This window comes from Chiloscyllium punctatum, chromosome 26, assembly GCF_047496795.1.
Source record: "Chiloscyllium punctatum isolate Juve2018m chromosome 26, sChiPun1.3, whole genome shotgun sequence".
Taxonomy (NCBI): domain Eukaryota; kingdom Metazoa; phylum Chordata; class Chondrichthyes; order Orectolobiformes; family Hemiscylliidae; genus Chiloscyllium; species Chiloscyllium punctatum.
Genome location: NC_092764.1, coordinates 43,645,851 through 43,673,723, shown reverse-complemented (window position 1 = coordinate 43,673,723; position 27,873 = coordinate 43,645,851). Strand labels below are relative to the sequence as shown.

Sequence of the window (27,873 nt, the reverse complement as noted above, 5' to 3'; positions counted from 1 at the left end):
CATTGCACTCTGTTCCCAATTCAGTCATAATGGCCTGAAACTTGCATCGCTGGTCCTTGTTGGAACACTGCTCATTTTGCTTGTTGTGAATGGTGCTGCACTACTGGCAGATAACAATAAGAAATCAAAACAGGAATAGGCTGTTCAGCCCCTTGGGCCTGCTCTGCCATTCAGTAAGAACATGGCTGATCTGATATTCCTTGTGCCCACATTCCTAACCCTTGATTCCCCTACTGAACATCTATCTATCTCAGCCTTGAATATACACAAGGACTCTGCCCCACAACTCTCCAGCCAGGGGTTCCAAAGGCTCTCAACCCCCTGAGAGAAAACAATTGCTCCTCACCTCAGTCTTAATTGGTGTCTTTTAATTCTGAGACTGTGCCCTCTAGTCCTCCACTCTCCCATGAGGGGAAACATCCTCTCAGCATTTACCCTGTCAAGCCCCTTAAGAATCCTATATGTTTCAATGAGATCACCCCATGTGTCCCAACCTATTTCACCTTTGCTCATAAGACTACCCCTCCATAAGACTGAACTGCAGCTGAGAATGAAGATGCAATCGTGAATATATATACCTGCCACAATACTGATATGGTCTTATCAATGCCACAAATAAAATCTAAATGACTTAGACAAAGGAAAACTAACCTTCCTTGTCCTCCCTACTGGTTTGCAGCCTTGACATGCCTCCTCCTCCAATACTGTCCTTCACTGTCCATTGGTGGGGCTGCATTTCCCTAGTTTTGTTTTACCTATTTAAACATATCGATAAAATGGCTTCTCTTCCCACTTCCACACCATTACCTCTGGGGTATTCTCCATGGATCTGTCCTTGACACTTTTCTTATCTATGTGCTCCCTTCAGCAGCATGATCTGAAAACTAAGTATCATTTTTCCCCGTGCACTCTACCACAACACCACTTCCCTTGCCTCTTCCAGTGTCTCTAAACTGCTGCACTGTTGCAACTTGATTTGCACTCATCCAGTACTAGATGAGCAAAAATTCCTGAAAGTAAATATTGAAAGGTTTGAAGTAATCGTTTTGGTCCACACCACAAATGTTGCCCTCAAGGCACCAATTACTTCCTTCCTCCCTTGAAACTGACTGAGACTAATCCAGACTATTTACAATTTCAGTATGTCTGGAAAAACAGTCACTAAGACCACTTACTTCTACCTCTGTGATATTGCATTTCTCTACTCCTGCTTCAGCTCATCTGCCACTAAAACCTTCACTATTGCTGTTACTTCTAGTTTTTCAATACATTTCAATGCATTCCCGGCCAGCTTCCATGACCCCCTTCTGTGAAATAGTTGGTATCCGAAACTCCACAGTCAGTGTCATAATTCTGTTTACCTGTGGCACAGAGCCTGTGGCAACTCTACACTGGCTCCTTGTTAAGCAATATTTTGATTTTAAAAGTCTAATCTGCTGTTTCAAGTGCCTCCGTAGCTGTGTGCCTTCCATGTTTCCCTTACCTCCTCCAGCCCCAGAAACCTCAAAATGTACCACACTATTTCTGGCCTATTGCACATCTGGGTTAATTGTTCTGCATTTGATGGCCATTCAGCTGCAAGATTCCTAAGCTTTGGAATTCATTCCTAAAATTTGCTCTATTCTCTATTTCCTTCCATTCTTGAAGAAACTCTTTATAATGTGCTTATTTGCTCAAGTGACCTGGTAGAACATAGAACATAGAAAAATACAGCACAGTACAGGCCCTTCGGCCCTCGATGTTGCGCCGACCGAAGTCTACCTAACCTACACTAGCCCAATAACCTCCATATGCTTATCCAATGCCCGCTTAAATGACCATAAAGAGGGAGAGTCCACCACTGATACTGGCAGGGCATTCCATGAACTCACAACCCACTGAGTAAAGAATCTACCCCTAACATCTGTCCTATACCAACGTCCCCTTAATTTAAAGCTGTGTCCCCTAGTAACAGCTGACTCCATACGCGGAAATGGTGTCGAACTTTCTTTGATAGTACTCTTGTAAAGCACCTTTGATAGAAGTGTCTTACAAATGTAGGTTGTTGATACATTGACTTGGATAATAATCAAACTTATGAAATAGTTGACCGCCAATTTTTGCCAAATAATTCAAGCTGTTTCTACTTACCACTCACTCACTGCTGATGTTAAGATCACCTTGGTACAAAGCTGCTTGCAAGAATCAGAAAATATACACCATTGGAGATGGCTATACATTTCCTCTTGTTTGCACATGTCAACTTTTAATTTCAAGGCAATCGTCTCACTGGTGCACTCTGTGTTCCCACTAATTCCATTCTCCAAGATAGCAACATGGGGTCCAGAAGAAGCAATACAAATACAAACAAGTCCAATCACAAAGAGATTTCAGTGCAGATAAATGATTGAGCAACAGCTAGAGAATTCAAGGTGCTGGAGAACAGTATTAAAGAATGGAGGAAGCTCTCTATACAGTTTAAACGGATGCCAATGAAAAATATGCAAACAGAGGAAAGCCGAGCATGTGTCCACATTTGGAAGATGTAATTGCAAAACTGTGACCCTCAGTTTATTGAAGATCTGTGCAAATTTTCATCTTGAAACAAGCAAGAAGATTAAACACTGTAGATTTCAAAGCTAGCCCTGAATGGTGTTCCAGGTCTTCGAGGAGAAAAAAGATTTGTATTGCAACATAAGGTAAAAATTTCACACCCAGTATAAATCAATGTCAAACCTATCACAATTTATGATCAAATAACAGGTACAGCTTAGGGACCTGAAAAACACTCCTGTGAATTTTGACATGCCAACCACTCAAATAATGAGCATTGCCAGAGTATTGAAGGAATATTTGTGTAGACAACTCATCATGAAAAGTGTACACTCAATGTCGTGCGGTCCAACAGCACAAAGTTTAAGCCACTGGTAATAATCTGGAGAGGATAATCTGAAAATAACAAGTCATAATGAAGTATGAATGAATGAAGGTGGTTTGAAAATATGGCTGAAGAATATTTGAAGGTTCCAATCAGGAGAATTCTATAAAGAGTAAAGATCTTCTCATCTGGAGGGTATTCAGATGAGACCTTGCTTATGATGATATTTGTTGTGGAACACAAATATACATCATGTCTCTGGTGAGAAGAACATTTGCAGAAATCTTTCAGAGCGAATGTAAAGCATACCTTGTCTTGGAGCCTGCAGGATACAGTCAGGTGCACAGGAACAGGACAAGAGGTTCCACGGTGGATATTTGCTGCCTCAGAATTCTCAGTGAAAGGCCTTGGAGCTAGACTGTACCTAAGCATTGAGGTTAGGAATCAGGAAAATCCCTGAGCATTGCCCGTAGCAGTGGAGGCTTCTCGAACAGCACACCAGAGAACACACCTGAGTGAAAGGCAGTTCCAGTGCCCGGGTCCAGCATGTCTGCTGGAAGTGCATCCCGCCACAGCTCCAGAGTTGGCATGGCTAGGGACACCGTGGAGCATCCACACAGTGGGGAGTATTGGGAATAGCACTATAGGGAGGTGGTCACATTGTTTGTGGATTCCCCAGGCAGGAAGGGAAAAGGTGACCACTAGACAGAGCAAGAGAACCAGGCAGGCAGTGCAGGAGTCTCCTGTGACTATTTCCCTGTGAAACAGGGAGATCACTTTGGATACTGTTGAGGGGTATGGTCTTTTAGGAGATAGCCAAATTTGTTGCATCAGAATTGGCTCTGTTGCGCATGTTAGGAGTAAAGAATGTAGGAATGTTACAAATACTGGAGAACACAGGGTTTATGAAAGGGAGGAACTGAAGGAAATCATATTAGTAGAGAAATGGTGTGAAGGAAATTGATGAGATTTGAAGACAAATAAATATATATCCAGGACCTGATAATCTGTATCCAAGAGTAGTTAAGGAATGGGCTATAGATGTAATGGCTGCATCATTGGTCATCCTTCAAGATTTGATAGACTCTGGAAGAACTATAGATCGAAGGGTAGCTAATGTCGACTCTACTTAAAAAGCAAGGCAGAGAGAAAATTGGGAAACCAGTCAGCCTGACATCAGTTGTGAGGAAAATGCTAGAATCCAATATAAAAGATTTAATAGCTGAGCCCTTAGGAAACAGTGGCAGGCCTGGACAGAGTCAGCATGGATTTACAAAAGGGTAATCACCTTGATGAGTTTATTGGACTTCTTTGAGAATGTAGTTTGTAGAGTTGATGAAAGGAAGGCAGCAGATGTGCATGAGACTTTGGACAAAGCCTCACATAAGAGATTAGCGAGTAAAACGAAATCACATGGCATTGTAGGTAGTATGTTGAAATGGGTAGAAAACCAGTTGGCAGACAGGAAACAAAGAGTAGGAATAAGTATGTCTTTTTCTGAATACCAGGCAGTGACTAGTGGAGTACCAGAGGCATCAGTGCGAGGACCTCAGGTATTCAGAATATACATTTATGATTTAAATGAGGGAACTAAATATAATATCTTCAAATTTGCACATGACACAAAGTTGGAGGGAAGGTGAGCTGCAAGGAGGTTACAGGAATGTGTCAATGTGATTTGGGCAAGTTGTGTGAGTGGGCAAATGTATGACAGATGCATGCAGATGCAGTACAATTTGGATAAATGTGTGTTTTTCTTCACCCAGAGAGTGGGGAACCACAGAAAGCAGTGATGGCCAAAACATTTTGTTATATCAGCACTTGGAGCTAAAGGGATCAAAGGATATGGGGGATAAGGAGGAACAGATAATGGTGCTAGATGATTAGCCATTATCATAAAGAATGGCAGAGCCTGCTTAAAGAGCAGAATGGCCTATTCCTGCTACTATTTGCAATGTCTGTATTTAAAAGAAGATCTGATGATTCTGTGCATCTGAGAGTGGGGTTGAAAGAAGCCCAGAGCAGCATTTCCTATGTGCAGCTAAGAAATATTAAAGAAAGCCAGGGGAAGTGCCAGTTAAAGTGAACAAAAAATGTAATTGTGTCTTTGAGTGAGTGCCATCACAGGATTTCAGTGGAATGCACTCTCACGGGAAGAGACTGAACTATAAGAATATGAGCTGTTATTGAAGCAGTGCACGATGGAGCATGTTTTGGAAGAGTTTTAAAATAAGGTCTTCAAAAGTGAAGAGTTAGAAGTCCTTGTAAATGAAACCAGGTTTTAATGAAATTTGTGTGTCTCATCAATACCTAGGAGGTTGCTGAGAAATCAATAGGATCTGCCTTGACCAAATTAGTTATTTGATGTGCTTTGAGAATTGTTAGACCATGTTTTGTCTGTTAACTCATATTTACTTTGTGTTAATTCTGGATATTAGAGTATAAGTTGTATCTATGAATATAGTACGGTGTTTTACCTACCCTACCCTTTTATATTACAGTCAATTTTATTTGTTAAAAAGACAGTTTTCAAGACTGGAAGCAACAGTAAGCTTAAAGTATGTGAGGTTAAGCTGGATAAATTAGGTTCCTATATAAATCAGCCACGATCGACTTGAATGAATGAGTTTAGGAGGTGTGGGGGAGATGAATGAATTACATCTGTTCCCATGTTCCTAAAACTTCTAACTTAGATAAAGTGATTAATTATTTATGCTTTAATTTTTAAATGCAATTCTTGCGCTAGATTCTTATACTGAACTGTAATATTTACAGAAAAGAATCTGACTTAAATTTACTATAATTTTGCCATATAGTGTATCAATATGATATTATCTGATCATATTAAATTGCAATCATCTATATTTTATCTAGACATCTAGGGTTACCAGCTTGAATAAATAAAAGTAAATCCTGACGGCAATAATAAAGATCTGTATTCAACCTCTCATCTTCCAAATCAAGAGAGGTACATGGAGAACATATTGCTCATATTTATTCAAATGCTGTGTCAGAAATTCTGTGAAAGGAAATAAGCCAATCAGTGACAAAGCATCCATCAAATAAATCTGTGACACCTGACCCTAACTCACCCCAGTTTTATGACTTTCATATCTTTTAAGATGTAAAGGGAAGATAAAATATGACAGGAGCTGTGCTTTGAAAAAGGTCTTGTTCACTTTAATTTTGATCCCCAGTGAGACACAACATTGTAATGAATTTTAGTTACGTTTTGTAAAATAATTGCATCTACTGTTCAGAACTACTTCATTAAAAGGAATTGCACAATCAAAATATTTCTAATAGTTTGTGGCTGAAATATGTGTTTTTCCTCAATTCTTCAAAGTCCAGCCATTACATAAATGTGAATTTAGAATTACTAAGCTTGGAAGAAATAACTTAAATTAAATCAAATTTCTAAATAATGAATAATTTCAAAACATCTCTGCACTGGAACAGTCACCAGAATGAAAAACGAAGATTTGCAACTGAAAAATACAGACTCATGCGAGGAGTTTAATCATGGCAAGGACGACTGCCACTCACTCATACTGAAAACATTTGTTCACAATTTTATTAAACAGCTGACCCAAATTCAAAGTTGACTTAATAAGTCATTCATTATTCGGCGTCAGTGGCTTCAATGTTTCTGTATGTTATAGCTGAGAGCATGCCTGTCTCTGTGACAATGGTTTTGGACTTGAATGCTTGAAGTTTTATGAAAGGTTTATTGGATTTTGCAGTCCCCAAAGGGGAAACCCTTAAAATGTCTCTGCAATTATAAGTCTAATAACACGTTCAGCTCTTGGACAAAGCCTTGACTTGACAAAGATAAGGAACTGGAAGTTGCACAGTCAATACAAAGCTATTAATCTTTGTCACCTGGCTGTCACTGTGGCTCAGCAAAACAATGTAGTTTCTTGACCTACGTGCAGACATGTAGCGATTTTATTCAGTATGTCAGCATTCATCAGCGCAAATTTTGTCACCTTGCAGCTCACTTGAAGAACTCTCAAATTCTTTATCTTGCCTCCAGTGACACTCATCAGATTGCAGTAGCTTGTTTTGTCTCACTCTATCAAATAGTGCTCAATAATGTGCAGAAGCACTTTAAAATTTATTTTGATGCAAAAATAATTGAGAAATCATTACAATTAACATTTTTAAATATCAAAAGCCAACACTGTCCACCTGCTGAGGTAGAATCAATTTGTGTGCCCCACTTTATGCTGATGCCTTATGAACTGCTCTGTATTATCTATATCAATGTTGATATAGAGGGCAGGGAATCATACAGTCTAATTCATTGCCATCTTTTATAAACCTTTTCAATTTTCTTGACTGTTTTGCATTCCTGTGAAACTTGGACATTTCCGATGTGAACATCTTCATGATCTTCCCTTAAAATGACATCTCAATGAATGTACATGTGAAACCTTTTGAGAGAAGGAAATAAAATTAGTTACTCTTATTAGGCCTTAATTGTTGTGTTTCATGTGATAGAATTTGAGTGTGTTATGATTTTTACTTATGCCTTTTCATCTAATCTATTTTGGATTTTCTTGCAGATGATTTATATATTATTTAGGAGATCTCAATATGTGAATTTACTTCAAACAATGTCTTCTAAGTTTTGCCACATGGTTAATGAATATGATAAAAATAGGTCCAAGTGTCATTACTGATGTGCCACCATAACATGGATCAAATACCACTGGCTGTGTGCTGTGGTGTGAGTGCTGCCATATTTGTTAGCTCACAAAACATGTACCACTAAGTTTGGATTCTTATTGAGTCACATGTCTCAAAACAACACGACCTATTTACATTGCTATAGTGACAGAGATTTATACACTGGGGTTCTGTGATTAGTGATAGTACTGTTCATTATATATACACAACTGACTGAACACAGTACACCTACTCCATTGCACTGAAGGTGAGGTGGGTCCCTTTACATTAGAATGCCATGTGTCATTTAACTCTTTTAAAGGTACTTTGTCTGTCTGGTCTGAAGTTTATGCAAAACACATGACTTGTATTTCAACATTAATGTAAAGACACAAAAGTCAAATAACATTTAAAACAGATTTATGCAGCCGTATTGTGTTTTTAAGATATCAGTGAAGAATATATTCATTATCTGTACAAAGAAACAAATCTCTGCATAATGTTCTTCAAGGACAGGAGAGTTGACATTTCGGGCATAAGCCCTTCATCAGGAATGAATGAAGGGCTTGTGCCTGAAACATTGACTCCTGCTGTTCGGATGCTGCCTGACCAGCTGTGCTTTTCCAGCACCACACTCTTCAATTTGATCTCCAGAATCTGTAGTCCTCACTTTCTCCCTAGTGTTCTTTTGAAAAGAAATCACAACTTTGGAAACTGAAACAGTTTTGAGTGAAAAGCTGACAGCACTGAAATATGAATATCTAACTGAATTTGCAGACAAAAGATTCAACATTAATATTCTGAGAAAATAAGTGTCACAGTTGGAAGAATTGGAAACCTGGACAATTCTGTTGTGAAGTGCCTCTGGGACTGTGAATGATGCCCACAGCTCAGCAGTAATATCTTAATCAAGTCTAATCATTGGACTTGAATTTGGTCTGATTTCAAGGTTGCTGGGTGATAAAGAAGCATAAGATAATACAGTGCAAAAGGAGGCTATTCAGTCTATCATTATATCCTGGCTGTTTGGTAGACCTATCTAATTGATCTGTGTTCCCTGGCCTTAATTCAAATATAAGACACAGGTCACAGCTTCATTTATTTTTCTAGATGCATTATAAAGTCAGTTAAAAACCTGCAGACTGGCCCTGCCAGTTTCAATTGCTGGAGTTTATATTACGTTCCAACTAGTTGTTTCTTCATCCTTTTCTTATACCATCAGTGACAGTAAACCTTGTCCAATAGGTTGGCGATTAGTTGAGCATTACATACCCTCCCATTTACTCTATGCAATGGCACATATTTGCAGCTAGGTTAATATAAAGGTTTCAAAGATTCACAACAATTGGAGCAATGTAAAATCAGCAATTTTGTATTCATATATTCACAATATTCATAACAAAAGAACTTGTTGACAGCTAATCCATTAGCCTGATGCCTGAGGATAAGGCAGCCTTGTTTAAAATACAAGTTCCTTGCAAACCTGAATAGTAAGGATACTTATGCTCAGCTACTTTCATCAAGGTTAAAACAGTTTTCCTAGGTAATAGTCGTGCTGAATGTTAACTATAGAGTTCAAAATCGTAAGTAAATTAAACTCTGTACATTCTTCATTCTGTTGTTACCTTGATTTTTTTCCCCTAAAACTATTTTTTTCCCTTTTTCTTTAGGTTACAGATGAAAGGATCCAGTCAGGAGGTATGACAGACTCATCTCCATCTGTCTTTATTTTCTCTCACATAATCCTGCCCTCTGACATCTCTGTCAGGGTGCTTCAAAATTGGATTTGAGATTAAATTACATATTTGCTGGGTTTTCAGTTTTGCTATACCCTAAACAAAATAGAAATCAATATGCTGAAGCATTTGCACATGTGAGGAGAAAGAGTTTCAGCTTTACCGTTAAATTCATTTTTCAGATTTATCATGCTAATGCTGCAAGAACAGAAATTTGATTTCAGCTGCTAAAATTTTGAACTGTGTCTCCACCCTCTATTGATTCACATGGTCCAGCTTTTACAGGGAATCTTGTAGAATATACAACATAGGAATAAGCCTTTGGGCCCAATGAAATAATGCTAGGGTTTACATTATACTTAAGCTTCCTCCATTCTCTCTCATTAAAGTGAATCCCTCTGTTCCATTCTCTTCATGTGCTTATGTAGCTCCCATTCTAAGCATTTTTACACTAACTATTCCCTACTCTATTGAGTTCCACATTCTCATCAATCTGGGTCACTCATCCTAGATGCTACAAAAGCATCAGTTCCAGATGCAGATTATACTCAGAAGCAACTCAATACAAATTTAAATTAAGATTCATCCACTGCTGAGATATAAATGAGAAAGGCCTTTTCTCATTCAGAAATAAATGTAGCATGCACGTTGGTAACAAAAAAAAAGTAGTCAGGAGAAATCCAAATACGATGGTCCAAATTTTGTGGCCAGTTGCAAAGGAGCAACACTTGCCAATCTAAATACTTACAGCTGCTCCACAGACCTTCCCTTAACCTTTGAACATCTCTTACTAGAGATCCTTCTCAGTAAGACCCCTTCGCAGGGGATCTGCTGCCTCACAGTGCCAGGGTCCTGCATTCAATTCCAGCCTAAGGTGACTGTCTACATGGAATTTGTATGTTCTCCCAGTGTCTGGGTGTTCCATTTTCCTCTCACAGTCATAAAGATGTGCAGGTGAGGTGGATTGGCCATGCTAAAAAGAAAAAAAAGTGCTCTGAAGTCTCCAGGGATGTGCAGAAATCCCCATGCAGGGTTCTAGGACAAGTGTTATGTCTAGATGGGATGATCTTTGGAAGGTCAGTGCAGAGTTGATGGGCTGAAAGGCCTCTTTCTGCACTGCAGCAATTCTATGAATTCTCCTAAGGCACACAAAACCTAAAGCAGAAGCTATAAATTACAATTGCTAGTTCAATGTGAAATAATGTAAAGAGAAATAAAGTGAAGGAAAGAAAATGGAATTAACAAAGTCAAAAGAGACAGAAATAAAACAATAGAAAAATGTTTACACAAATCTCTGAAAATAATTACTATCCAAAGTAGTGAGACTCCACACTTAGAAAATTAAATTTACTGTGCCAAGAGATTGTGTGACTGTATTTAAGACTTGTCACACTGTTAACAATTCACATGTACTTGAATGCATAACTTGTGACACGTGTAGTGGTTAAGGACTGCAACTTCACATTCATCATTATATTAATGCTGAGTATTGAGGCAAGGTACCAGTGTGGAGAAGCTTATAAAAGAACAGGGCAGATTGAACTCAACTTGCTTGTTTCTACATTTGGCCATATATGTGTGTGTTGGCACACGAAGGCACTGACAGATCCATTGTGATTGATAATAAAGGTGTGCATGAGTAGTTTTATTGTCATTGCAGCAGATTCTGATATGTACATGTAGGCTTGCAACTTACATATGTAAGTGGGATGAAGAAAGGTATTGAATCTGAGTGAGTGGAAATGCGATGAAAATTCCACTAACTTTTCTGTTTCTAATTGGATGTCAAAAGGCAAAAAGAAATCTTGTAGTGTTTTAATAATTAGAAAGAAGAATTGCTTTAATTGCTATCTGCAGCAAAATCTTGAGAAATGCATTTATAATGCTGTTGAATGTTAAAACAGAACATTTCTTTTTATAATTGTTATAACTGTATTCATACATTTTACAACCACTTACATAAACATTTTTCTTTAGAATTGTCATATTTTTCTGACTGTTCAGTAAATGTACCCACTTTTTTTCATTAAGGCTACCATATCTCAAAAAGGCCACAACGATTCGATGTGCAATGATAGTGAGGAAAATGAGCCACACTGCAGCTTTGAGGCCCAAGTCATAGATCTTGAGAAACAAGACAATCCTAACAAGAAATGCTTGGTTTTTATGACTGAAAATGTGGAAGAAAGTCAAGAGGATATAAAAGGTCAGCTCAAAGCAATGTTTAAAGAAAAATCAATGTTACAAATTAGCCAGTACCAGTTAAAACTGAAGGTTTCTGGAAAGGTTCAGACTGAAGATGAAAGGCCTAAACAATGTCATGGACCTGTCCTTGCTTCTTATTCTTATGAGTTCACACAGTTAAAAATGAATGAAACTAAGACATTATTTCAAACTGTGCTGCACTGATACAAACCTTGAACAGATACATAAGCAGAAGAAAATCTTGTTTACAACATTGCCCTCTTGAGTGCTGAAACTCATTTGCTGTTTTCAAAACTGCTAAGTCACTCCTAATGTTATCAAGGGAAAAATAAAATCAGAGTATAATCATTAGAAGTTGAAGTATTCTTTCCCCACTAGATCTGTGTGAAGGGCAAAGATTATAGTGATCGATGGCTCCAAGTTTTGCCTCATAAACTAGTACTGTGGGCAATAGCAACTCCTGTGTTGCTTAATCTGCACCTTTCAGTTCAGAAACTTTGTAATTTCACAAAGTGTTCACTGCCAGAGCAAGATGGTGAGGTTGAACTAAGATCAATGTCCTCATATTTTTGGTAGCTGAATCTGAATCCAATTTGGGAAAATGGGAGAACAATTTCCTTTGTCTGTTATTTCAAAGAGGAGCTAACCTTAAGAAAAATCTTCAAAATTTGGAGCACCAAATCAACCTTCATTTGATACCAGAAGGTTTCAGTCCTACGGGAGATTGCTGATGCAGTGGTAAGGTCAATGGACGAGTAATTCAGAAGCTCGAGTTAATGTTACCGGTACAAGGATTCAAATCACAACATGGCAACTATGAAGCTGAAATTCAAATGAGAACAATCTGGAACTGAAAATCAACTTCAGTAATGGCAATCGTTATTAAAAAAATCCTGCGTGATTCACTAATGCTAACCTTGTCAGCGATGACCACATCCCGTGAAATAATTTGCTTTTTAAAGCAGGGACTGAAGCGATAAGTTGGTAGAGTTTTGTTGTTAATATAGCAAGTGGCTAATCAGCTGATTGGGCTTAATCAATTAATGAATTGGCTTAGTGGATATAAAGGGGGGTGTAGCTGGGGCTGGTACATGGAAAGAGCTGTAAGGCTGAGTCATTGAGGGACTTGCATATAAGTTATTCAGTTGGAGAGCATGTGTGATTTACTGGTGGTGGTTTGTGATGAGGGAGAAATGTCAGTTGTATGTAAGAACACTTCTGGAGATAAAAAAAATTACTGAATGAACCCTATTCACAAAATAGGCACCCACCTCCAACCCCTTCCCTGGCAGTCCTTCCACACACACACCACTCTCTGTACGAAAAAGTCAGCCCCCAGGTCTCTGCCAAATCCTTCACCCCCCCACCCCAAACACATGCCCTTAGGTCCCAGACATCACCCCCATCCCAGGGAAAAGATGCAGGCCACCCACCCCATCCATGAGCCCCGTGACTCCACAAACCTCCACAAGGAAGGAAGAAAAGCCACAGATACAGTCAGGTCGACTGGTTAACTCCAAGTAAGGTGTAAAAGGTAGGCAGGTAATACAGGATGCTTCTGTGGCTATCCCCACTTCAAACAAATATGCTGTTTTGGAAAATGTAGAGGGTGATGGACTCTTGGGGAATGTAGCACCAACAGCCAATTTCTGGTATCAAGAATGGCTCTAATGTAGTGAGGGGTACATCGGGTTCCAAGTGATCGATTGTGTTCAGGACTCTCTAATCAGGGGCACAGATACACGGTTCTGTGGCCAGCAGAAAAAAATCAGAGTGGTATGTTGTCTCCCTGGTGCCAGGATTAAGGATGTCTCAGAGAGGGTGCAGAATGTTCTCAAAGGAGAGAGGACCAAAAGGAGGTCATTGCACACACATTGGAACCAACGCCATAGGAAGGGGAAAGGATGAGATTTTGAAGGGAGAATATAGAAAGTTACGCAGGAATTTAAAAAGGAGCACCTCAAGGATAGTAATATCTGGATTACTCCCTGTGCTACCAGCTGGTGAGGATAGGAATACGAGGATAGAGCAGCTGAATGCATGGCTGAAAAGCTCGTGTATGGGAGAAGGATTCACATTTTTGGATCATTGGAATCACTTCTGGGGTAGGCAGGAACAAAGTAGAGAACAAAGTCAGACTGATAAAATTAGACTTCATTTATTTCAATGCAAGAGGCCTAACAGGGAAGGCAAATGACAGAGCATGGTTAGAAACATAGGGCTGGGATATCATAGCAATTACAGAAACATGACTCAGGGATGGATAGGACGGGCAGCTTAATGTTCCAGGATACAAATGTGATAGGAAGGATGGAAAGGGAGGCAAGAGAGGAGGGGGAGTGGCATTTTTGATAAGGGATAGCATTATAGCTGTACTTAGGGAGAGTATTCCCGGAAATACATTCAGGGAAGTTATTTGGGTGGAACTGAGAAATAAGAAAGGGATGATCACCTTATTGGGATTGTATTATAGATCCCCTAATAGTCAGAGGGAAATTGAGAAACAAATTTATAAGGGAATTTCAGTTATCTGGAAGAATAATAGGGTGGTTATGGTAGGGGATTTTAACTTTCCAAACATAGACTGGGATTGCCATAGTGTTAAGGGTTTGGATGGAGGGGAATTGTTTGCATTTGGAGTGTACAATAAAATTTTCTGATTCAGTATATGGATGTACCTACTAGAGAAGGTGCAAAACTTGGCCTATTCTTGGGAAATAAGGCAGGGCAGGTAACTGAGGTGTCAGTGGGGGAGCACTTTGGGGCCAGTGACCATAATTCTATTAGTTTCAACATAGTGAAGGAAAAGGATAGACCAGATCTAACAATTAAAGTTCTAAATTGGAGGAAGGTTAATTTTGATGATATTAGGCAAGAACCTTCAAAAGTTGATTGGCGGCAGCTGTTTGCATTTATTTCAATGCAAGAAGCCTAACAGGGAAGGCAAATGACAGAGCATGGTTAGAAACATAGGGCTGGGATATCATAGCAATTACAGAAACAAGACTCAGGGATGGATAGGACTGGCAGCTTAATGTTCCAGGATAGGGATGGCTGGATGGCTGGAAAATGGGAAGCCTTCAGAAATTAGATAATGAGACTCCAGAGACAGTATATTCCTGTCAGGGTGAAAGGAAAGGCTGGTAGGTGTAGGGAATGCTGGATGACTAAAGAAATTGAGGGTTTGCTTCAGAAAACAATGGAAGCATATGTCAGGTATAGACAGGATAGATCGAGTGAACCCTTAGAAGAGTATAAAGGCAGTAGGAGTATACTTAAGAGGGAAATCAGGAGGGCAAAAATGGGACATTGGCAAATAGAGTTAAGGAGAATCCAAAGGGATTTTACAAATACATTAATGACAAAAGGGTAACTAGGGAGCGAATAGGGCCCCTCAAAGATCAGCAAGACAGCCTTTTTGTAGAGTCACAGGAGATGGTGGAGATACTAAACAAGAATTCTGCATCTTTATTTATTGTGGAGAAGGAAGTGGAAGATATAGAATGTGGGGAAATAGATGGTGACATCTTGAAAAGAAGTCCATATTATTGAGGAGGAAATGCTGGATGTCTTGAAACGCAAAGAAGTGGATAAATCCCCAGTACCTGATCAGATGTACCCAAGAATGCTATGGAAAGCTAGGGGAAGTGATTACTGGGCTCCTTGCTGAGATATTTGTACATTTGGAGGTTGGCTAATGTGGTGCCATTATTTAAGAAAGGTGGTAAGGACAAGCCAGGAAACTATAAACCATTGAGCCTGATGTCAGTGGTGGGCAAGTTGTTGGAGGGAATCCTGAGAGACAGGATTTACATATATTTGGAAAGGCAAGGACTGATTAGGGGTAGTCAACATGGCTTTATGCGTGGGAAATCATGTCTCAGGAACTTGATTGAGTTTTTTCAAAAAGTAACAAAGAGGATTGATAAGGGTAGAGTGGTAGATGTGATCTATATGGACTTCAGTAAGGCGTTCAATAAGATTCCCATGAGGGATTAGTTAGCAAGGTTAGATCTCATGGAATACAGGGAGAACTAGCCATTTTGATACAGAACTGGCTCAAAGGTAGAAGACAGAGGGTGGTGGTGGAGGGTTGTTTTTCAGATTGGAGGACTATGACCAGTGGAGTGCCACAAGGATTGGTGCTGGGTCCACTACTTTTTGTCATTTACATAAATGGTTCGGATATGAACATAGAAGGTATAGTTAGTAAGTTTGCAGATGACACCAAAATTGGAGGTGTAGAGATTAGATTACTTACAGTGTGGAAACAGGCCCTTCGGCCCAACAAGTCCACACCGACCTGCCGAAGCGCAACCCACCCATACCCCTACATGTACCCCTTTTTACCTAACACTACGGACAATTTAGCATGGCCAATTCACCTGACCTGCACATCTTTGGACTGTGAGAGGAAACCGGAGCACCCGGAGAAAACCCATGCGGACACGGGAAGAATGTGCAAACTCCACACAGTCAGTCACCTGAGTCGGGAATTGAATGCGGGTCTCTGGTGCTGTGAGGCAGCAGTGCTAACCACTGTGCCACCGTAGTGAACAGCGAAGAAGGTTACCTCGTCTTACAACAGGATCTTGATCAGATTGGGCTGATCAGCTTGATCAATGGGCTGAGGAGTGACAGATGGAGTTTAATTTAGATAAATCGGTGCTGCATTTTGGGAAAGCAAATCTTAGCAGGATTTATACATTTAATGTAAGGTCCGAGGGAGTGATGCTGAACAAAGAGACCTTGGAGTGCAGGTTCATAGCTCCTTTAAAGTAAAGTCACTGTAGATAGGATAGTGAAGAAGGCGTTTGGTATGCTTTCCTTTTGTGGTCAGAGTATTGAGTACAGGAGTTGGGAGGTCATGTTGTAGCTGTACAGGACATTGGTTCAGCCACTTTTGGAAAATTGCATTCAATTCTGGTCTCCTTCTTATTTGAAGGATGTTGTGAAACTTGAATGAGTTCAGAAAAGATTGACAAGGATATTGCCATGGTTGGATGATATAAGCTATAAGGAAAGGCTGAATAGGCTGAGGGTGTTTTCCCTGGAGCATTGAAGGCTGAGGAGTGACCTCATAGAGGTTTATAAAACCTGGCATGGTGTGTTGAATACTAGCTTTCTCCTATTGTGACTACAATGTCTCACTTGAATGACTGTCACACAACTGCTATATCATAATGGCTTGCCTGCTTCAAATATTCTGAAACCTTTTCGCTGATGTGCTTGTTGAACAAAGTTTTCCTTCTCAATTGAAGTTCCTCTGGTGCAGATACAGATAAATGATAGAACTCTTTCTGCCAGACATAATCTCTCTGAGTGGACACCACATTACCTATTTCCAATCTTTTTGAACTTTCATTAAATCCATCTTCTCACTCACCATCCATGCATTTCATCCCATGGTCTTTTCTTTTCAGAAGATCTTGGCCCAGGCATTTTTAACTTTGATTCTTCAATTGCTATTTAACTTACATAAATTTTAATTTATGCACATTGGCACCAATGACATAGGTAGGAAGAGGGGTGGGGAGGTCATTCAGGAGCTCAGGGAGTTAGGCTGGAAGCTAAAAGCTAGGATGGACAGAGTCGTCATCTCTGGGTTGTTGCCGGTGCCACGTGACAGTGAGGCAAGGAATAGGGAGAGAGTGCAGTCGAACACGTGGCTACAAGGATGGTGTAGGAGGGAGGGCTTCAGGTATTTGGACAATTGGACTGCATTCTGGGGAAGGTGGGACCTGTACAAGCAGGACGGGTTGCACCTGAACCAGAAGGGCACCAATATCCTGGGAAGTAGGTTTGCTAGCACTCTTCGGGGGGGTTTAAACTAATTTGGCAAGGGGATGGGATCTGGACTTGTAGTCCAGCAAGTAGGTTAGCTGTTTTTCAGGATGTCCAAGAATGTAGGGAGGCTGTGGAGAAGGTAGCACTGACTGGGAATACTTGTGGACACAGAGATGGGCTCAAGTGTGTATACTTCAATGCAAGGAGTATCAGAAATAAGGTGGGTGAACTTAAGGCGTGGATCGGTACTTGGGACTACGATGTTGTGGCCATCACGGAAACGTGGATAGAAGAGGGACAGGAATGGTTGTTGGAGGTTCCTGGTTACAGATGTTTCAGTAAGATTAGGGAGGGTGGTAAAAAAAGGAGGGGGTGTGGCGTTGCTAATTAGAAATGGTATAACGGCTACAGAAAGGCAGTTCGAGGGGGATCTGCCTTTGGAGGTAGTATGGGCTGAAGTCAGAAATAGGAAAGGAGCAGTCACCTTGTTGGGTGTTTACTATAGGCCCCCCAATAGCAGTAGAGATGTGGAGAAACAGATTGGGAAACAGATTTTGGAAAGGTGCAGAAGCCACAGGGTAGTAGTCATGGGCGATTTCAACTTCCCAAATATTGATTGGAAGCTCTTTAGATCAATTGGATTGGATGGGGCGGTGTTTGTGCAGTGTGTCCAGGAAGCTTTTCTAACTCAGTATGTAGATTGTCCGACCAGAGAGGAGGCCATATTGGATTTGGTACTTGGTAATGAACCGGGACAAGTGATGGGCTTGTTAGTGGGTGAGCATTTTGGTGATAGTGACCACAATTCTGTGACTTTCACCTTGGTTATGGAGAGAGATAGGTGCAAGCAACAGGGTAGATTTTACAATTGGGGGAAGGGTAAATACGATACAGGATCTGAGGAGCATAAGTTGGGAGCATAGGCTGTCAGGGAAGGATGTCTTTGAACTGTGGAACTTTTTCAAGGAACAGATATGACGTGTCCTTGATATGTATGTGCCTGTCAGGCAGGAAAGAGATGGTCGTGTGAGGGAACCTTGGTTGACAAAGGAGGTTGAATGTCTTGTAAGGAGGAAGAAGGAGGCTTACATAAGGTTAATGAAACAAGGTTCAGACAGAGCGTTGGAGGGATAGCCAGGAGGGAGCTGGAGAAAGGGATTAGGAGAGCTAAGAGAGGGCATGAAAAATCTTTGGCGGGTGGAATCAGGGATAACCCCAAGGCCTTTTATGGGTATGTGAGAAATATGAGAATGATGAGAACGAGGGTAGGTCCGATCAAGGACAGTAGTGGGAGACTGTGTATTGAGTCGGAAGAGATAGGAGAGGTCTTGAATGAGTACTTTTCTTCAGTATTTACAAATGAGAGGGACCGAATTGTTGAAGAGGAGAGTATGAAATGGACTGGTAAGCTAGAGGAGATACTTATTAGGAAGGAAGATGTGTTGGGCATTTTGAAAAACTTGAGGATAGACAAGTCCCCCAGGCCTGACGGGATATATCCTAGGATTATGTGGGAAGCAAGAGAGGAAATTGCAGAGCCGTTGGCAATGATCTTTTCGTCTTCACTGTCAATGGGGGTGGTGCCAGGGGACTGGAGAATGGCGAATGTTGTGCCCCTGTTCAAAAAAGGGAATAAGGATAACCCCGGGAATTACAGGCCAGTTAGTTTTATTTCGGTAGTAGGCAAAGTAATGGAAAGGGTACTGAGGGATAGGATTTATGAGTATCTGGAAAGACACTGCTTGATTAGGGACAGCCAGCACGGATTTGTGAGGGGTAAGTCTTGAAAATGTGTTGCTGGAAAAGTGCAGCAGGTCAGGCCACATCCAAGGAACAGGAGAATCGACGTTTTGGGCATAAGCATTCCTGAAGAAGGGCTTATGCCCGAAACATCGATTCTCCTGTTCCTTGGATGCTGCCTGACCTGCTGCGCTTTTCCAGCAACCCATTTTCATCTCTGATCTCCAGCATCTGCAGTCCTCCTTTTTTCCTAGGACCTTAGTAAGGCCACATTTGGAGTACTGTGTGCAGTTCTGGTCGCCTCATTTTAGGAAAGATGTGGAAGCTTTGGAGAGGGTGCAGAGAAGATTTACCAGGATGTTGCCTGGAATGGAGAATAGGTCGTACGAGGATAGGTTGAGAGTGCTGGCCTTTTCTCATTGGAATGGAGAAGGATGAGGGGTGACTTGATAGAGGTTTATAAGATGATCAGGGGAATAGATAGAGTAGACAGTCAGAGACTTTTTCCCTGGGTACAACAGAGTGTTACAAGGGGACATAAATTTAAGGTGAAGGGTGGAAGGTATAGGGGGGATGTCAGGGGTAGGTTCTTTACCCAGAGAGTGGTGGGGGCATGGAATGCGCTGCCCATGGGAGTGGCAGAGTCAGAATCATTGGTGACCTTTAAGCGGCATTTGGATAGGTACATGGATAGGTTCTTAAGCTAGGACAAATGTTCGGCACAACATCGTGGGCCGAAGGGCCTGTTCTGTGCTGTATTGTTCTATGTTCTATGTTCTATGTTAATCTCATTCTCTCAAAATTATGGTTTACATGTCATTCCATTTATTTTGCCTTCATTGAACATAATCATCAAATTTCCACAGTGAGTTATCCCAATAAGTTGCTGTAACTTCCTTCAGAGTTTAGTAGAAATTTCATTTCCATTGCTGCTAGATTGAAGTTATGGCAGTCAAATGGGACAACCCAAGAGAAATTCCCAGTGGAATGTTAACTTGGTACTAAATGTCAGATGTGTCCATTCTATTTGGTAAATTGTTTAATCTGCTTAATCTGCATGATAAATGTTCATGTTTCCCGGTTTACCATTTGTATTAAATTTCAGTGTAAGCCAAAATTCATTTTCGGACTGAATAAATCCTCACACCATTAGCAGGGACAGTTGCCTATTTGAGGAAATATATGTGAGGAAAAGAAACATGAGGTTCAATTATGATGGCCCCTCTTAGAAAACATCAAATGTGCCAACTACTTCAGACAGTTCAATGAGTACTTATCCTGTATTTAAAAGATTGCATTGATTATAACTGAAGCCAGCGTTTTAAACTATGTCAGTCAGCTATTCACACCACACTAAAATGCTAATACCCTAGAGTTGAGATTCTACATGCAACTGTTAGCAAGTAGGAGATGCAGTTGCTTAATCTGTCTTTCTGGTTTTTTTTAAAATGTTTACTTTTTGTTTGGTTTTACCATATGCTGTGTATAGCAGGCAAATTGTATTGACACCAAAGCACTTCCTGGTGCCAACTGTAATTTCAGATGATTAACTTTATTTGCAACCTAAATAGCCTCTGCTGACAAAAACAAAAACATTGCTTCCCTTTTTGTTTTAATGAAATGAACAATGTAGTATATTTGCACTGATTTAAACTTTTGGAAGTCTCCAAGTACAAAATCTTGTCATGTCCAGGAAATATACATCTATTCTGCTTCAGTAAGATGCCAAAGAAAAGTAATGCAATAAATAATTGATCAGTAATCTGTCTTTAGAAGCATTGACTAAAAAAAGTTTAGATTAATGTAGCAATAAAAACTACCTGCTTTTTCTGAAATGCTGTGATTGGACCTTCACCTGAACGATTGATACAGTCAGCAGCACCTCAGTTTAACATCTCCTGAAAAGTAGAGGCCTCTGCCCTCCCACTTCTGACAAAGGTAATAATATATTGTCCCTGGGACCACTGCCCCTTTCTTAATCATTATATTCTATTGATTTTAAGTTTAACACTTGCCATATTCAACTTCAATGTTTATTTTCCAATTGACAGTATACTGTATTCTCCAGTGGAGAGCAACACTTATTTTATGATTCAGATTATGGTGTTTTGTGACAGATCATTATTGTATGTCAATGTATGTGGTTATTACTGATCCATCTATTTGCTTGAATAGCATCCATTGGGTAGAAACTGAAGCATATCTTATTCACACATATGATCAATTTGTCAGTGTTAAACATGTTTTTTTTCACAATATGTGGTTTTTGTGCTGAACCCTGACACTTGTACAGATTGATTTTAATTCCAAGTTTTTGATCCCATGATTTGGGTTTGGATACAACATGGACGCCTGAGATAGACAACTGAGCACTAATAAGTAAATTTAAGGTAGTTTATTCTGAAACAACATTTTAGCTTTGATCCATAAGTAAAATAGGCAAGAAAAGTATTTAAAGCATGAATTGAGAAGAATTTCTTGATCCCAGAGGATGACTGAACATTTGGTATAATGTGTGTTGATCCCAGTCACTGGTGATGCACCATTCTGCTCTCTAGCCCAAGCAATAGTGAACTCTTCCACCCATTGATCTTCTTCCAACTTGCCGAGCCGACCTTCTATCTGAAAGAGGCAATAGCCTAAGAAAGACAGTCCTCTGTCTCCAAACACTCATTAATATACTTATTTATGGGGCCTGGTAGTTTACCTGATCTAATGAAAATAGTACAGGTACAAGATCATCTCCCTTTCCTGTCTATTGCTTGAGTTTGGGAGCATGTTTAGTTTATCTTCTGTTAAGGGAAATTTGTTGACTCTTACGAGATGTTATTTGGATAAAAGAACTACACAAGGCACTATCCAATTCACTTGGGAATGGCAACGTGAAATCCTGAACTATGGCATCTCAACATTTTCATTTCTTGACAGGAGTGTTTATGTCTTTCTCCAGAAAGAGAAAGTAAACTGCAGAGGTGGCCTCATGCCTTTTTGCATTTTGCCCCCTCAGTCAGAGATACGAAGCTCCCAGTGTTGCTGTATTACCTTGCCTTTAGCACAAACCAAACGCCAGGAAACTTGTCATGGTGGTCAGCACTACTCAGTCAATTCAAGGGTGATAGCTCAGGGTGGTCCTTGTATAGCAAGTCAAGTGCAACCTCTGCTAGCAATCCAGGAACTCGGACAAAGTCAGTCAGTTGCTCAAGCTGGTCAGAAACAGGGCTCTTTGTGCCTTATTGTGGCCTGTTTTTCTCCTGGAAGAGAGACAGACATGGGATATAAAGGGAAATAAAGATGGGTGGCACAGCTGCTATTTTTGGTGGAGGTGAATGTGTAGGCAGGGCAGAGGGCATAGAAGGATTATTGGATTTGAGTGTGTGGTATTCGGGAAGATGTTGCGAGCAATACTGAGAATGTTAGAGCATGAACCTTGATGGAAGCAGAGATAAAGTGAGTGTGAAGTCTCAGAGACAAGATGGTGGCATTTACATTGATGGAGTGGAGAAGGCCATTCCTTCATTGCTGTGCATTCCTTCAGATGGATAAGACTGCACTGACCCAGGTGACAACCTCAGACCAGGTTGGGATTGTTGTAGCTTCCCCTGCCAATCCTGGAGTAAGTGGACATCCCAACTCTGCACCACCCCATCCAGCAAGACTTCTAGGTCCTTCCTTTTAAAGCAGGGCACGAATTTCCCCTTGTTTGCCATGTCTGGAGCTGATATCTTGAACTGTGTAGGACAGCCCCAGATTAATGACTTTTGTCCATCTGCAGAACAGCCTTTTAAAGATGGTACTGTCACTAAGGATTCCAGTGGCAAGTTATTTCAGGTGTGGAAGTGATTAGAATGGAGGTAGAATCAAGAGCGAGAGGTGTCATTAGGAAGGGTGGGTAGTTCTTGACATGAGTCTGGCAAGGTGCAGTGGGAAACTTGCAAGGCCTCACAGACAGAAACCTTTCCTGAAACTTGACTAAATTGACAACCAAACAAAGCAACATTCAGCCCATGATTACTGCTGCTGAGAAATAATCTATGTATAATAACTAAAATTAAATTTAACTTCTGATGCATTTTCAAGGCAATAATCCAATGTGACTTGATAGTTGCTGACATAGACTCTTATACATGCACTTTTGACTGGGAAGAGCAGATAAGAATGAAATTCTTAGTTTAAAATTTAATTAACTATTTTAAGCTCATAACAGTTTTTTAAAAAAAAATCTTGGTTAGGAAATGATTATCTCTCTTTCTAAATGTATAGTAATTTATAATTGTTTTCACTGTAGTCAGTTTGCCCCTTATCATTACCACGGTTCATATGTAACTAGAAAAGATCAAGAGATACGATATTGAAATGCAGATCAATTCCAATCAAGGATTTAAAGGCCCAGAATATAATGAGTCACAAAAAATTTGACAAGCCTGAAAACCGTGAGGCACTGGAGGCATTGTCTGCTTTATGACTGATTTTCCTGCCAAAATCACAGACTCAAAAAGAAATTTGACCTTGTGTGTGAGTGATCAGTCTTGATGAAAATTGATTGTCATATGCACACATCTCGTTTTGTAGGAAAAATCCAACAATTCAATGGAGGAAGTCTCAGGAGTGTTCAGGAAGATGAGAACACTGAAGAGCATCTGTCATCTCCAGGAGAAGAGTCACCAGGAACTGCAATGAACCCAGAATGCTGGAATCAGGTGTCCTTTCATTAGATGGTATACATCACATCCAAAACAGAGGAAATTCACTTGATTTATAGTGACATATAACCAATAAACAAAAATTTCCCCTGTGAGTATTACAGTACGAAAGAAAACAATATTTTTGTTTCATGGCTTGAAGGCATTGCCAATCTTAAAAAAAATGATCAAGTGTTTCCCCCTTGGCTGCATCCAGTAATGATAAGTTATTGCACAATACATGTATTGCAAGGACAGATGACACACACAATATAAGTGAGATGTTTGAACTGTTGAGTTTATATTGTGCATTAGCCTTGCTATTAGAAACCTTATTACACATGTTGTGTTTCATTTTGAAAAGAGACAAGAGTTATTATAATATTAACTTTGTCCTTTTGATAGTTATTTTAAATGTAACTTTTTTGTGTGCAGCACCCATATTTGTGTTTTGTTCATTGAATTTTAAAAGTCATAGTCACTTGGCAGTTCAGGTTTCTTACTGCTTGGTATTATGAACATATTAAATGGGAAAAATAGGTCAGAAATTAATTTGTCCATGTGTGAGCCTAAAGCCCAATGATTGTATTATGTGACAACAACAAGGTTTTGTCATTCGACACCAATTACTCCATCAAGTGTCACGTAGAGGTGTGGGCACAGTAGTTAATTTAAAATCATTGTTGTCTCTAAGATGACAGGATGAACATCTTGACTGTCATAAAGCATTGAATGTCACTAGCATGTTACAAACCCTATAAGCCTACATGGTTCATTATAGAAGTTTTTCCAAGTTATGTTTCAAATAATTAAAATCATTTTCCCTTCTGCTGTAATTTTCAGAACAAACTATTCAAAGATATTTTTTCAAACAAGACTAGTTTCAACTGTGAAGAAAAATGATACAAAATAGCATCATTTACACTTAATTTTAGCATGTTTCCTTACAAGGCTACCTTTTTGAAGGAACAGGTAATTAAATAACTCAAGTCCCTGGTCAGCTTTCTGCTCCTCCGAATAGCTATGCCACAGTCCTAGATTTTGCCAGTGGGCAGAGTATCCCTGCAGTGGTGAAAATGTTGGAGGAGTCGGGAATCTCAATTCTCAACTTGAACCTGCCATCTCTCAGTTTTGTGGGGCTGTCAGTGGAGATGAGCCATAGTTCATTTTTGTTCAGTTTCCAGAGGCAGCTAGCCATTGAAATGATAAGCTACCTCCACTGAAAGTGAATTTTGGAGACACTGGTGTCATGAGCATGGACCTGTGGAGACAGAAATTCTTCTGCTTCGGCAGGTTGAACCAGGGAATAAATTCTGGAGCCCAAGAGTTACGTTGATAAGATCTGGAAACTGCTAACAATTAAATTGTGGCATAGAACATTAACTTCAAAGGAGAGAAAAATGTACTATTCTTTGCCATATGTAACATATCTGTATATTGTTACAATATTTCATTGTTCCTGGTGCTTGTTTTGGTTACTTGGTCATCAAAGTGTGACATTAGCTTAATCAAAATCACAATAACCAATAGTGCTTATATCAACAGACAAATTACATGTCCATCAATCTCAATAGACTTTTTCTCTATCAATATACAATACAGTTAATGACATTAACAATAAATTATTTTGTTTTGTAACTGATGATTGTAAAACTATATCTCTATAAATACATTTTAATTGCATAACATGGAGAGATCACTTCTTTACTTCAGTTCTGAGGAAGAGTCACTGGACTCAAAATATTAACTCTGCTTTCTTCCCACAGATGCTGCCAGGCCTGGTGAGTTTCTCCAGCAATGTCTGTTTTTGTTTCAGATCTCCAGTTTCTGCATTTCTTTGTTTATTCACTTATTTACTTGTTTGTTTGGACTTTGTTCCATACAAATTGACTGTTACAGTTACGTAAATTATAATAGTGACTATTTTCCCCAAAAAGCCGTGGGATTCTTTGAAGCCAATAAAGCAGCTATATCATTTTATAAGAAGTTACGGTGCTCACTCACATATCATAAAGTATATAACTTTGCTGTGATTTTCACCATGACTTAACTTCTAATTACAAGTTGCTATCAAAGTGATGTAGCAACTTCAGTAGAGAAGCAAGCATGCAGTTAAATCTCAACATTCAGAATTTGTTCTTGGAGTTGTGCTACCCTGACATTAGTTTTATTAAAGACGCATCTTGCCTGAGGCTTCTCGGATTCTTTCGGGGCTTGTTCTCTCAGAGTTTTCCCATTAAACTTGCCACAGTAAAGGAATTCTTCTACACAAGCCTCAGCATCCTTAAAAAACTATGACAAATGTTAGTTACTAATGACCAACCTTCCGGGTACCAAAAATGAACTATTACAACTGTCGAGTCTCATACCTTCAGGTTTTTACATTCTTAGAGACAATTTAAAAATTCAAGTCTTAACAAAAAAAACTCTTCATTATCTTTCTCTCTTATTTTCCTCTCCATTCCCTCTTTTTTCTCTCTCTTTGTTTCTCCTTTTTGTATTTGATTTGACTTTGAATTCCCTGTCCTTCTAAGTCCTTCCTATGCTTATTTCCTAATTCTTAAATTTTGTTGTTAACTTTGCTTCCTTTGTCCACTCCAGTCCCAAATACTGTTCCTTGCTGTATTATTATCAACTCATATTTCCAGCAATTTTGATGGATTCAGAAGCCAGTCTATTTAATGCCGTGCTATTAGGTCATATTCTGATCTTCGTCTTGCCGCTACTTTGCGTATTACATTTCAGGATCCATTCCACTGAAATCTTGTAAATCCCTTTCCTATAAACTGGGAGAAAATTGGAGTTTTTTGGCACCCATTTAAAAAAACTAACTGCTTTTAGACAACTTTTCCTAAAAGAAAAACCCTGAAATTCAAACCACATCTTTAAACAGAAAGCCAAAACATGGTTGTTATAGTCGTGTCTCTGTTGTACCTGCCCACATCCTTCTGTGAGTGACCCAAACCATTTTTGGAAAATTAATTTTAATAAACCAATTATTTAAGTACAATTGTTTGATTTTGGCTATTAAATGCATGAGTCTATGCATTGTGATAATTCTATTATCTTCAAAATTACTTTACAAATGGTATTTTTAAAAATGAGTACTGGTTTCAAAGCAAGTAAGTTGGGAATAATCAAAGACATCATTGAAATTTGAGAACAACTACTGGCTATCTGCTGGTATTTTTTGACTGATAGGTAAACGTAGGGAGACTTTGTACCTAGTGTTGGAGCTTCCTGGATGGAAGGAAATATCATAGATCACAGCACCATAGAATTAATTCCAGCTGAAGCCTATGATCTACTAACACTTCCTAACAGTAGGCCTTGCATTAAACACTTTACTCTCCAGTATTTTAATGCTGAATCTTCTCTTCATGTGCTGTATCATGAAGTGGATTAGAGATATGTATGAAACTTGTGGTAGTTCCATTTATCTTGGGTGTGGGAGCTACATTATCAAACATAGATTTCAGCACAAAGTGATTTTTTTGTGCTGTACTCCTGCACTGTAGAAAATCTGTATCCTAGGAATTAGAGTATAGGCAAGAAAAAGATCTTGGATTTATATTACCTAAATATAAAACATAGCTGCTTAAAATGATTTCTATATCATAAAATATGGCAGCTGTTGGCACTTAGTAATATTCCACAATCTGAACTGAAATGAATTGCTATTTAACTTAGTTTGACAGTGAGGAGACCAGGAGAGTGACTTGCCCTTTTCAGATGATGCCATGGGTTCTTTAATGCCTGCTGAGAGATAGGGCTTTGGTTTAAATTTTTTTCCAAATCATAATTGAGATAAATTAACATTGATTCTACTAAAATAGCAGATAGAGGAATATAATTAAAATGTTTTAAGTGTTTGTATGCTGGTTTCATAAAACAGCAACTTAGATGCTTCAATTATGATACTTAATGCAAAAAGATAACACATTTAATTGTACACAATGATAAAAATTGATTGACATTACCAAGATCTCAGTACTGAATGGCCATATGTTCTATTCAGTACATTATCGTTCATTCCCATATACATTTGTGAACTTGATCCCTGTTGATTCAAATTCACTACTGCATAAATTATGTCAGTTCCACAACAACATGAAGGCACAGAACAAACCATTATCTGGTGTGAAATTTCACAGAAGGAAGGAAGATTGTTACCAAGCCATTCTGAATCATGAACAGA

General features: G+C 39.4%; 1 protein-coding gene across 1 annotated transcript in view; it reads left to right on the top strand.

The window, feature by feature from the left end:
* The window catches only part of LOC140496165 (uncharacterized), a 549,133-nt gene extending 523,869 nt beyond the window's left edge, over window positions 1-25,264 (top strand). Inside the window, exons 7-9 of the mRNA XM_072595683.1 lie at window positions 9,199-9,226; window positions 11,296-11,470; window positions 23,566-25,264. Of these exons, the coding sequence (XP_072451784.1) occupies window positions 9,199-9,226; window positions 11,296-11,470; window positions 23,566-23,708 (346 nt within the window). The 3' untranslated portion in view covers window positions 23,709-25,264. The remainder of the gene's footprint in view (window positions 1-9,198; window positions 9,227-11,295; window positions 11,471-23,565) is intronic.
* The last annotated feature ends 2,609 nt before the right edge of the window (window positions 25,265-27,873 follow it).